Raw genomic sequence first — 12,944 nt, forward strand, 5'->3', positions numbered from 1 at the left:
TCCTCCTTCAATCTACCTCATACATGAAGAGGGGCCCTTACTCTTTACCAATGCAAATCCCTCTACCTACTCAAATGATCTCATTCCATCCCATCTCCTCCAATAAACTGCCTCTCTGTCATCTCCACTCTATCACTGATTTTCAAATCTCTGCCTGTCTACTGGCTGCTATTCTAGGTATGACAAATATGTCAGGTCTTCCTTCATCCTCATCACTCAATCCTTCTATCTTCACAATCATCTTAAATCTCTTTTGACCTTTGTGGTTAAACTTCTTAAAAAGGTCATCTACAAGAGACCATCTACTTTCTCTCCTCTCACTATCTTCTTTACTCCTAACAATATGGTTTCTGACCTCCTCATTCCACTGAAATTGCTTTCTCTAAAGCTATCAATGACTTCTTAATTAGCGAATCCAATGGCATTTCTTTTCAATCTTGATTCTCCTCAACCTTTCGGTAACCTTTGACACTTGATCATCTTTTCCTCTTTGATACTCTCTTCTACTCTTTTTGAGATACCATGCTCTCCTGGTTCTCCTTCTACCTAACTGACCACTTTTCAGTCTTTTTCTGCTGGATCTTCATCCACAGCATGCCCTCTAATTATAGGTGTCCCACATGGTTCTGTCCTGAGACCTCTTCTCTTCTCCCTCTATACTACTTCACTTGGTGATCTAATCAGCTCCTATGGATTTAATTACCAGTTTTATGCTGATGACTATCAATTCTACCTTTCCTTCCCTAATCTCTTTTCTAACCTCTAATGTCACATCTCCAAGTGCTTCTCAGACATTTTAACTGATTGTCTAGTAGACATCCTAAACTCAACATGTTGAAAAACAGAACTCATTATCTTTCCTCCTAAACCATCTCCCCTTCCTACATTCCCTTTTATTTTAGAGGATAACATCCTCCCCTTAGTCTCTCAGACTCACAACCTAGGAGCCTTCCTCAACTCCTCCCTCTCAGCCCCATATCCAATCTGTTGCCAAACCTGTTGATTTCACCACTACAGTATCTCTCAAATACGTATCCCTTTTCTCCTCTGATATTTCTACCACTCAGGTCCATGCCCAAAGTATCTCATATCTGGATTACTGTAACAGACCTGCCTCAAATCTCTCCCCACTCTAGTCCAACCTCCATTTAACCTCCAAAGTGATTTTCCTAAAACACAGGTCTGATCATGTTACTCTCCTACTCAGCAAATTTTGGTGACTCCCTAGCACTTCTAGGATCAAATGCAAAATCCTCTGTTTATCACTCAAATCCCTTTATAACCTAGTCCTCTCCTAACTTTTAAGTCTTCTTATACCTTACTCTCCAACACATACTTTTCATTCCAGTGACACTGGTTTCCTTGCTATTCCATGAACAACACACTCATTTCTTGGCTCCAGGTATTTTCTCTGACTGTCCTCCATGCCTGTAATTCTCTCCCTCTTTATCTCTGCATAGTGGTTTTCCTAGCTTCCTTTAAATCTCAAGAATAATCCTATCTTCTACAGGAAGCCATTCTTAATTCCTCTTCTTTCTAGTGTCTTTCTTCCCTTTCTTATTTACTTCCTATATTTCCTATATATCTTTTGTACATATTTATTTGCTTGTGATCTCCTTTATTAGATTTTAAGGTCCTTGAGGGCAGGGATTTTTTTTCTTTATGACAGCACTAAGAACAGTGCCTGATACATAGTAGGTGCTTAATAAATACTTACTGATTGGAAGTTCCTGTTCAGTTCTGGTCTTTTCATCAGGAATGCTTGAAAGTCATTTAGTCCATTAACAATCTATTCTCTCTCCCACCCCCTTGTAGTAGTATATTCAGCTTTGCAGGGTAAATAATTCTTGAGTGTGAGCCTACTATGACTTGGGGGAATATTGTAAGCAAGATCTTTCATTTATGGTAGAAGTTTCCAGGTCTCATGTGACCCTAATTTGGTATTTGAACTTCTTTCAGAATGGTTGCAGAGTTTTACTTTGTTTTTACTACGCAAGGAAACTCTGGATTTTGGGTGAGACATTGCCGAGATTATTACTTTTGGGGTCTCTTTTGAAAGAGGTGATCAATAGATTCTATTTTCACTTTGCCCTTTGGTTCTAAAAATGATCTAGGCAGTTTTCATTTATGATTTCCTGAAACATAGTATCTAGGTTTTCCTTTTTTTCTATTAATCATAGTTTTCTGGGTGTTAAATGATTCTTAAATTACATCTGCTTGACTGTTTCAAGTTGTTTTTTGTATTAAGTATAACTTACATTTTCTTCTTCATTTCTTCTTTAGATGTCATATTTATTTTTTGATGCCTCCAGAATCCATTTTAAAAAATCCATTACTTGGGTAAACTTTACCATCATCTGTTACAAGCTATTTATTCTCCTTCCAATATTTTGATGATCATGTTTATTTTGTTTACAATGTTTTAAAATGATACTTTTATTCTTTTTTTTAAATGTGCTTCCTTACTGAGTTTACTCCTTGATGGGCAGAGGACAGCATGCTAGTATCCAGGAAAAGTTATCCAGCTATTATATACAGAAATAAACAAAAACCTTCAAGATATATTTATGTATTACTGTGTACTATAGTTATTGGGACATAGTTATATTCACTTATCTGTAATCTCTATAATAGCAGGAACTCTAGCTTATATCAACACTTATCGCATCAAGTACCTAGTATATTATTCTGTAAAAAATAAGTCTTAATGTTTCTTGAATTGTACTGAATTAGCAATATGTTGTCAAAGAATATTTTGGTGAATGGGGAGCATTAGCTCAATTTTCTAGGGAAATTTTTTTAAATTACAAAATTCTCTTTTTGTTATTGTTCAGTCATTTCAGTCATGTGCAATTCTCCATGATTCCACTTGGGATTTTCTTGGCAAAGGTACTGAAGTGGTTTGCCATTTCTTTCTCCAACTCATTTTACAGATGAGGAACTAACAGGGCTGAGAGACTTGCCCAGGATCATATAGCTAATAAATATTTGAGGCAAAATTTGAACTCAGGAAAACAAGTCTTCCTAATTCCAAGACCAGTACTCTACCCATTGCACCACCTAGTTGCCCTAACTTATGTATATTTTAAAAGAAGTTATAAAATAATATTTCTTAAGACCTAAAAAGTAAAACATAGTTACCTCCAACTGAACATCTCCGTGCTATTTCCCAATATACCAGACCAAGGGAATATATATCAGCACGTTTGAAGGATTCAAAAATATTCATATTCATTGTATCATCAAGCACCTCAGGAGCCATATACCTTTAAAAAGAATATACATTTTAGATTGTACATATGGACTTTCTAGAAGTTCAGTAAAATTCAGTTGTAGCTGTGAGTTAGTATAATCTTTTCAGAAAACTAAATGGAAATACTGCAATAAGTTGCTCAGAATCCTCAAGAGGTAAGCGGAGCACCCACTAATTAAAACTAGTATTTGCTAGTTAAGTACCATGACTCAAGTCTCAGAATCTCCTAATCAGGCAGGAGGTCAGAGGGGACCAGAGAAAGTAATTATTAGTAGTAGAACAGAATAGCTTTAGTATTATGGCCACATCCTACAAATTCTCTCAGTCTTAGAGATTAGAATAGGAGCATTTGGTTCAAGGGAAAGGGTAATATCTCAGGGTTTTGACAAAAAAAATCCAGAAGACTGCTAGAGCTGGCAATATGGGCTAGGGGGCTTCCTGACTTCTACACATTTTTATATACCTTCAAGTTTTTAGGCCAAGTTTTGAGACAGATAAATCACAATCACACCGTCAAATTTAATTTCAAGAAAAAACTGGTTCATGGCAATACCAGCTGCAGAGACTGGGTTTCTGACACAATGATCTCACTACAAGAATTATTAAAATAATTTTTAAGATTCTTTAGAATAAAGTATTAATAATTATATTATTTTAAATAATAAAAAAGAAGAAATCCATACCACCAATGCCTGGGGAATGGGTGAACAAACTGTGGCATAAGCACATATGATCCGATGGTATTACCCCATAAAAATGACAAAAACGAAGAATATGAGGATATATGGGGAAAACAGATATTAAGAAATACAGAGTGAAGACAGAACAGAATCTAAGCACAGAATCTCATTATTTAATAAAAATAACTGTAGTAACAGCAACAGGATAAGAAATAAAAATTGAGAAAGAAAACATCAGAAGGGGACATGGAAATAACATTATTTTTGGCTGAAGTTACTACATTTGTTTTTCAGTAGATTCCCAATATCTTAAAGATAATGGTTAATATGATGAAAATTTTTATTCCTGCTAGGTTTTGTTGATGATTATTAAGAATGAAAAACATTTTATTAAATTAGCTTTCTTTTACTTTTTCTCTTTGATTGAAAGTTTCTAACAGGTCTTGCTTGTGAGAGCCAGCGCTGGGCAGAAAGCAGAGAAGCCAGGAGGAGTCACTGCCACATTTACACATAGAACTAAACAAAAGCCACTCTTGCATTTAAAGGCTGGCAGCACCACATGGAATAATTGGAGACTGACAGGAATGGGGAGTTTAAGTAAGGATAAAGATTAGCATACACCTAAGTTGGATCTAAAAAAGTTGTGTAAAAACTAAAACAGTGTTACTGACTCAACTTTAGCAATACAAGTTACAGCTGGGTGGACTCAATGTTCCAGTACATTAAAAAAATGAATAAATAAAATAATAGTATAAATAAATACAGTAAATACATTGCACAGAAAAATTATGTAAACCTCATCCATATCCTCATGCACAAACACAAACTCACCACAAACTTTACTATACACCAACATACATCATCCAAAGGCTCCAAGAAAGTGACAACCTTGGCAGCCAAGAAAGCTTGCAACAACATCGCTTGGGGGATGATGAACTTCTAGCCCAGGGGAGCTCACCTGGGAAAGTTGTGGTTTTGAAGACACCCCAAAAGATTCAGTCAGAAGTCAAGTTATTATATTCAGTTTGAAGGGCCTTTAACAACTCATGGGAATGATTTATTAGAGTGATTCTCATTTCAAAATATTAAACAGAAGACTTTAAATTAATGCCAATGGCTGACCAGAGCTTAAAAGTGGAAAGGAGGGGAAAAGGAGCTAGATAATAATTTAGGATGGCTTTATCTTTTGAGTATCATAATCAAAGATAGTCCAGAATACTAAATATGTCTTCAGCAAGAGGGAATAGCCAGATAAATGTGTACATGTGACTTGTTTGTACTTTCCTGGCTACCTTTATTGTCAATGAGATTATGTGTTCCTTGAAAACAATGATCACTTCCAAAGATATAATAGTAAAACACATACAAGTTCGAGTGCTTGTGTATACAAATGGACTTAACTACACAGTGGAGAGGCACCATGGCACAGGCATTAGAGAATTGACCTTGAAGCCAGGAAAATATTTCCTACCTCAGACACCTATAAACTGGGTGACCCTAGGCAAGTCATTTAACCTCTATGTGCCATAGGCAACTCACATGATAATAAATTGCACAGAAAATGATGAAGTGAATCAGTAAGGGAAATTTCCTCCCCAGGAGTTCCCTATCCTAATGAAATCAAAGACCCAGTCCTTATACTGTCTTAAGATGGTAGCCATACCTAGTCAGAAGGAAATATAGTAGGTTAGAGTAAATTTCTTTCTCTCTGGAGCTTGGGGTAATCCCTGTCCCATCTGCTACTCACAAAGCATTACACTGCTCTATTATTCATATGTATGTGATCTTCTTAATTTTGATGTTCAACAGTGAGATTGTACCTAATTGTGGGTAAAAATCTTGATCCCTCTATGGGATCTGTCCTACCTCTTTGTCCCAACTCTGGGGTTTTGAGGGATGTCAATAGTATTCAGTACTGAATCATGCTTCACAGCTAGTCCTAAGTCTGCAATGGCACAAGTTTCACATTTTTTCACTAAAATATTCTTTGATTTTAGATCTCGATGAGCAATTGCAGGTTTGCCTATGAAGCACAAAGAAAAACATGAATGCATTTTCCCACAGGGGAAAAGGATAATCAATTCAGAATTATTTACAAAATATCTTCTGAACAAAATAATTACCATCTTTATTTCCACATGAGAAAATATCAAATATTTTAACACAAAAAAAGTCATAAAATCTATTCAGTCCTCAGCAGACACTAAACAAAAGGCTAACAGTAAAGAATCAATAAAGACTTTTCAACTCATACAACTTCTTTCTCTCAGACTCTAGCTTTTTCATGTGCATTAAACTTGTATATATCTGTGTTAGGGGATAGAGAGACAACAAGAATTATTTAGTTTTGTAACACTATTTTTTCAGCATCATAAATTATACTCCCAGTTACGTTGTCCTTCAGTATGTTAACATGATTTATCTACGTATAGAACAATGGACTGCAAAGGAGAAAGTATACAAAAGCGCCAGAAGGAACTAACTGGGAATTAATAGTTTGCTATGGATGTTACAAAAGGTGGAAAAACCTCAAGAACAGACTTAAGAGGTGACTTCATCATGGGAAAAATGGATCATGAGGCTCATTTAATAGCCTTAAGCAATGCTTAATTCAATGGTGTTTGCTACATTAAGACAGTTTTCTAAAGTGCCACCTATTTTACTCATATATTTCAATAAGAAAAAAAATGCAAAGGGCAAAATATACCTTGTGTTCCAACTATCTCCATATGCAGATGGGCCAGACCACTGGCTACTGAAAGTGCCAATCGGACCATACCATCCACTGTCACTGTGTTTCTATTTAAATAGTCATATAAAGAGCCCTGCTCATGGTATTCAGATACAAGCCACAACTGAGTCCAAGTTCCATTATCTAAAAAAAAAAAAAACAACGAAAGGTCCTTATTGGAATAAAAAGGTAAATGGAAAAGCCCAAAGCACAATAAAATTAAACTGAATTATGAGCAAAACCAGAATAATTCTTTCTTTGAAGGTGACATATAAAGCTGTTCATAGATATTCTCTGTACACTTCACCATCACATTACGTGGTAGTGATCTGGCCTAATCCAAACCATAGTACATTCCCTTCTGTCTTCACCCTACATCCTTTCTGGTCTACCAATGACTGCTGGCAGTAACGACCAAGTTGTAGGGTGGAAAAAAATGCTGGCTCAGTTTATTAATAGAAGTTTATTCTGCTACCTCAGGTCTATAAATTCTGCCCTTAAGTACTTTCAACTTTCAAGAAGAAAGGCAGTGCCAATAAGTATAGAAATATACACTATATGCTTATACAAAATATTACTCGAGTCAAAACTTAAGTCATTCCTAGTTTCACAGTATTTTTCACTATGTGGTTTTACTATGTGGTTACCAACTCTGGTTACCAATTTTTTATGATCCTGGTCTCAGAGTCCTGGAATAAGTTTAGGTTGTGAATTTATAGACTATAATATGCATTTTTTCTTTCTCTCTAGAAAGATAAATGCCTAAAATTGTTGTGGTTTCTACATAATTGATCTATGTTCTTAAGGAAGCCAGTTCATCCATGAGATCTAAGTCCTGGACCATTATGACCTGCTCCATTCTGGAAAGTGGTCAGTTAAATGATAACCATTCATGATGTTAGTGAAGATAATTAGATTGTGTCTAATCCTAAAGATCACCGAGCTTTTTCCAAGCTATCCTTTCCAATAGGCTACATTCACATTCATTACAAGACAGAGAAATATGGTCTGCCTCCCCCAAACTCTACTCAAGATTCACTAATATTTTTCAAGAAAGTGTTTGGGAAAATCATTTGTGACTTGAAACTTTGCCATTTACAATGGCTTCTAGACATGATAAACATGATACGTTATATTAATTTGCCTAAGATTATCCATGCAATTTTCTTATTGCTACATTGACAGATTTGCTAAATTAATTCAATCAATGATGCATGTAAAGTGCTTCAGAAATCTTAACACATGATTTAAGTGAGAGTTAGCATTACTATTCCTACTACCACCCAGATTCAAGCATGTGGACATTAATGTTTCACTCTAAGGTTTGGAGATGAAAGAGGTGACAAAATAAAAGTGTTTTAGCTGAAGGTCATTTATTGTGCAAAAACACTCCACTCTGAAGAGTTTGGATCAGCTTTTCAAGTATGGAGGCTTCTTTGGAAAAGATATGCTTCTAGCATGATCTAAATTGCCAAATTAGTCCTGAAACTAAATCATTCTCAGTTTTTCCTTAACTCCTACTCACCCCAAATCAAAATTTAGGAGGCACAAAAGGCAGAAACACATAGAAATCATGATGAAGGACACGCAAATGTAGCCACAGCTTACATGACTAAAGTTCTTTTGAAAATCTGGCTTTGAGTCATTATTTCACAATGAAGTGAGTATTAGGGGGGAGGACTGTCAATTCTCAATTACCAAAGATAATGGAGGACAAAGAAAGAATCGATGATTAAAGGTATAGAAAAATTTAATGGTCCTATTGCTTTAAAACAGTGACAAGCTCTACCTTTCCAATCTTTTTCAAAAGCACTATTTTCTTTCTTTTTTGGAGTGGGAAAAGGGAAGAAGTGTGAACCTATTATTTCATCAGTGTGAAAAACTATCTCCCCAATACAGTTTGGTTGTTCTCTGTAGCCCTTTGAGAGTTGCCTGGGCATTGAGAAGATAATCTGCTTTGAGGTAGCAGGTGAACTCAGATCCACCTGACTCCAAGGCCAGCTTTCCATATATTATACTACTTGGCCTCCTTAAACACTATTTACATGATCAGAAGTAATTATATAGTTAAAATAAGTAGATTCATTTTTCCCCTCTACTATTCCTTTCCTGGCTCCTAAGGGAGATGCTATCAAGTTATGAAATAAGGTAAAAATGGAATGGCTGTTGAATTTGAATCAGAGGACAAGTCACAATTTCTCTGAACCCTAGTTTACTTCTCTGTAAAATGAGAAGGTCCAACTAGATGGACTCTGGGAAGTCTTCCAGCTCTACATATAAGATCTTATGAACTAAAAAGCACAAAAGACAAAGAAATAAGACATAGTTAATCTGTCATTTTTGAATAATCAGGAATAAGCTGATAGTTTATGAACATTGTAACTAAAAACCACAAGGATTTTTCTTTTTCCTTACTATTTAGAAAGAAGTTTTGAAGTAGAAATAGATATTAAATGGATTCTAAAACTTTAACCAGCTGCAAACCATGTATTTATGCATAGAAAAAAATTAAGACAATACTAATTTGAAATGTCACCACCTTAAATTTTCTTGAAATCCCCCTAAAAAAGGTTGGGTGTATTAAGGAGTTAATTTTCTTTAACTTCTCCAGGTTCACTAGATAAATGATGTTTTATAGGTACAAAGTATAATACTATTACTGTCAAAATGAATTTACTCTACCACATTTGACTTAAGCTTATTATATTGCTATGAAATATTACCTCTTTGCTATAGGAAATAAATGTGATTTTTCTTTCATCACACCTATATGAAAAAAATTGAACACTTTTCTATTGCATTAAAAATGTGCTTGCTTTCACCTGAAAATATATTAAACAGGCTTACACAAAATACTAAACTTGGCTGGAAATACCTTTGTTATCAGCAGCAATGAAGCCAAGGATATTTTCATGTCGTAGCATAACCGTTTGGTAGATTTCTGCCTCCCGAAACCAAGACCTTTCATCTCTTGAGGAAAATATTTTCACAGCCACATCTTCTCCACACCACCTGCCATGCCATACTTCACCAAATCTACCTTTTCCTACTATTTCCTGAAGTACAATTGTTCTAGCAATTGTTCTTTGGACCAACAGAGGTAAACCTAAACAAGAAAGAGTTGAAATTTTTGGTGAAAATAAGTATATATTAGGTGATATAAAACAAACACCATAATTGCCATCATTTTAGTATAAACAATAAAATCACAGTTATAATTTTTAATAACACAGAGTAATTATAATTATTATACCCCATGTTAAATACATTATTTTAATTGAATGTGAAAGTGTACTTGAAAAACATTCCAAAGCATCAAACACAAACTGCTTTTCAAAACTGAATATTTCTCTTACATGGAACTTAGCTTCAAGTGTTCTTCCCCAACCTTTTAAGCCAAACAGTCTTTTTGCTGGCCTACAGATGTACAGCTCTCCTCTTTTACCTAGTCAGGAGAAGCAATTAAATAAGTGAAAATGGGTCACTTTATTAATCACAAAATTTTAGCGTTGGAAGGAATGTCAGAAGTCATCTTGAGTTACCAGGGGTGCAGTCTCGAGGCCACATGTGGCCTTGTAGGTCCTTGTGTGTGACCTTTTGACTGAGTCTAAGTTTTACAGAACTTTTATCAAGAGGATTTGTTCTGTGAAGTTTGGATTCAGTCAAAGGGCCACACTTGAGGACCCAGAGGGCTGTGTGTTCATCCTTCATTGCCAAAGAAGACCATGCCATCAGAGAAATAATGACATGACTTTCACTTGACTTTGTTTTGAGCAAGGGAGGGCTGTGCAGGTCACCAGCCTCACTACTCCTCCCGAGCCATCTGAATCCAGTGGCCACACATTCATCAGGATGACTGGAGGTGACCCAGGATGAGGCAATTGGGGTTAAGTGACTTGCCCAACGTCACACAGCTAGTGAATGTCAAGTGTCGGAGGTGAGATTTGAACTCAGGTCCTCCTGACTCCTGCACTGGTGCTCTATCCACTGCACCACCTAGCTGCCCCGACAAAGAGGGCTACATGTGGCCTCAAGGCTACAGGTTCCCTACCCCTGGAACCCATATACAAGAAAGAACATACTACAACATACTCAACAAGTTCATCCAGTCTCTGCTTGAAGATGTTCAGGAGAAACTCACTACTTTCCAAAGGAGCCCATTCAACTTTTAGGAAAGGCCTAATTAATATTTAGCCTCTGTGATGTCCATCCAGTGCTCTTAGTTCTGCCTTCTGATGTTAACAGAACAAGTCTAATCCTTTTCATGTGACAGTTCTTTAAACACTTGAGAACAGCTATAGTGCTCCCTGAGTCTTCTTTTCTCTAAACTAAACACACCTAATTCCTTTAACCTATCCTTATATAACATGGATTGACGATTAGTCACATCCTGTTAAATCTTCTCTTTTAAAAAACCATCCTTAGGTGCATCACAGAGTTTGAAAGAATACATTATGAGGTTCTTAAAAACCAAAATAATATTATTATAAATTTTCAAAGATGAAGGGCAGAATGCAATGTTCAAATCAGGTTACCACTTCAAACTAACAGCAGAGTCCAAACATGGAGAGTTCGAGGGAATTTCTTCCATAATGAAGGTATGTAAAACCTATTTATTCTTGGAAATTTTACATATTGAATTGACATCAGTTTTGAAGATAAGATAGGGAGAGAACTTGCCAATATTAGCCTCACATACCAGGTATAAAAGATCCTTGTCCCTTGGTGCTCTGACTCAAATATTCCTCTATATCTGATCTCTATATTACAGATCTCACACCAAATTTGAGTCTATCCAAGGTAAACACAATCTATAAAGTCAGCTACTGCGGTTCTAAATGATTACTATAGCTCATTGGAGAGGAAATGTCTTTAAAATTACTAAATCAATAAGAACTATTTCCAGTAGTGAATCAAAGATTATTTTAAAAATCACATCATAGTCCTCTCTAACAAACCTTCCTCACATCCTCACCTTTAAAGACCCAGTCAAACACACAAATAAGTAATTAACAATAATAATAGCCGGCACTCGTATGGTGCTTTAAGATTTGCAAAGTAATTTACAAATGTTATCTTCTTTTATTCTCACAGCAGTCCTAGGAGGTTTTATCACTCAGTTTACAGATGAAGAAACTGAGGCAGAAAAAAGTTAAGTGAATTGCCCAGGGTTACACAGTCAGTGTCTGAGACTGGATTTGAACTATCATCACCTCTTGCAGCAAATCCTTCTTGATGGCCCTAGCTGTTAGCCTGTAACCCTCAAATTATCCTGTACATATCTCTGTATGTATTTTATCCTCCAAACAAGATCTTTGAGGGAAGGCATGATTTCATTTTCTTTGCATGTGCACAATGCCTTGTACATAGTAGGTACTTGATAAATTCATGTTAGATAAGATTTTATTAATAAATAATATATAATTTCCCACTTAGATAACTGGGGGAAAATCAACCTCAAAAAAAGAATACCCTATGTTTTTATTTTATGGCTCACTAAGGCATATAAACCTTATAGGAAATAACCTTAAAAATTAGTCACAAACTTCAGGTGCTGTGCCCTAATTTACTAAGAGAGATAGCTTCCTGTTCTCTTCCTCCCATTCCCATCCCCATTAGTTCAAGAAGTATGTATAACTACCCCAAAATTGCAGGAAAATGTACCCAGCATACTCAACAAGTAGAGATAATAATATTGCTTAGGAAAGAGGTCAGGTTTTATTTTTTTTTAAAGAGCGACCACAAAAATAAACTAAACAAATAGTCCTTGTATAAAAAATTTAGGAGATTGTGTTACTAAAAACAAATGAACTTTGCTTCTACTTTTTGGACCATAAGATTTCTGCAGAGGTACTTTCTACAGAAACTGAATGCTTTATGCCTGATAATAAAAAATATCTCCACCTGCTATTTCTGCATCATGATGTCAACAGCTGGAAGAGCTACTACCACTCCTAGATCATTTAGAAGCCTTTAGGACAAAGCAACTTTTAGAGAAAAGACGCAGGAAATTCTTAAAAAACAGTTGCCTATCTCTCAGAAGCATTTAGATTGCAAGGGTTCTTAAACCAGAATCTGAGAACTTTTTCAAATCATATTTTGATAACCATTTCAATATAAATTATTTTCTTTGTAATCCTATATATATATTATGCATTTAAAGACATTAATCTGAGGTGGGGTCCAAAGGAGTGACACACAAAAAAAACTTCTAGTCTAAAAAGACAAACCAATTCCAATGGCAACAGATAAGAATAGTCAAATTCCCTTTCCTTCCACT

At 35.6% G+C, this 12,944-nt stretch overlaps 1 protein-coding gene across 4 annotated transcripts in view; it reads right to left on the reverse strand.

Annotated features, from left to right (window-relative positions):
- Nucleotides 1-12,944, reverse strand: part of ACVR1C (activin A receptor type 1C) — a 127,181-nt gene that overhangs the window by 32,282 nt on the left and 81,955 nt on the right. For all 4 annotated transcript variants that reach the window (XM_072612025.1, XM_072612024.1, XM_072612023.1 and 1 more), the window contains exons 4-7: nt 9,540-9,770; nt 6,641-6,808; nt 5,800-5,956; nt 3,142-3,266 (exon numbers count right to left, since the gene is read on the reverse strand). In XM_072612025.1, the coding sequence (XP_072468126.1) occupies nt 3,142-3,266; nt 5,800-5,956; nt 6,641-6,808; nt 9,540-9,770 (681 nt within the window). The remainder of the gene's footprint in view (nt 1-3,141; nt 3,267-5,799; nt 5,957-6,640; nt 6,809-9,539; nt 9,771-12,944) is intronic.

Source organism: Notamacropus eugenii, chromosome 5 (genome assembly GCF_028372415.1).
Source record: "Notamacropus eugenii isolate mMacEug1 chromosome 5, mMacEug1.pri_v2, whole genome shotgun sequence".
Lineage (NCBI taxonomy): Eukaryota > Metazoa > Chordata > Mammalia > Diprotodontia > Macropodidae > Notamacropus > Notamacropus eugenii.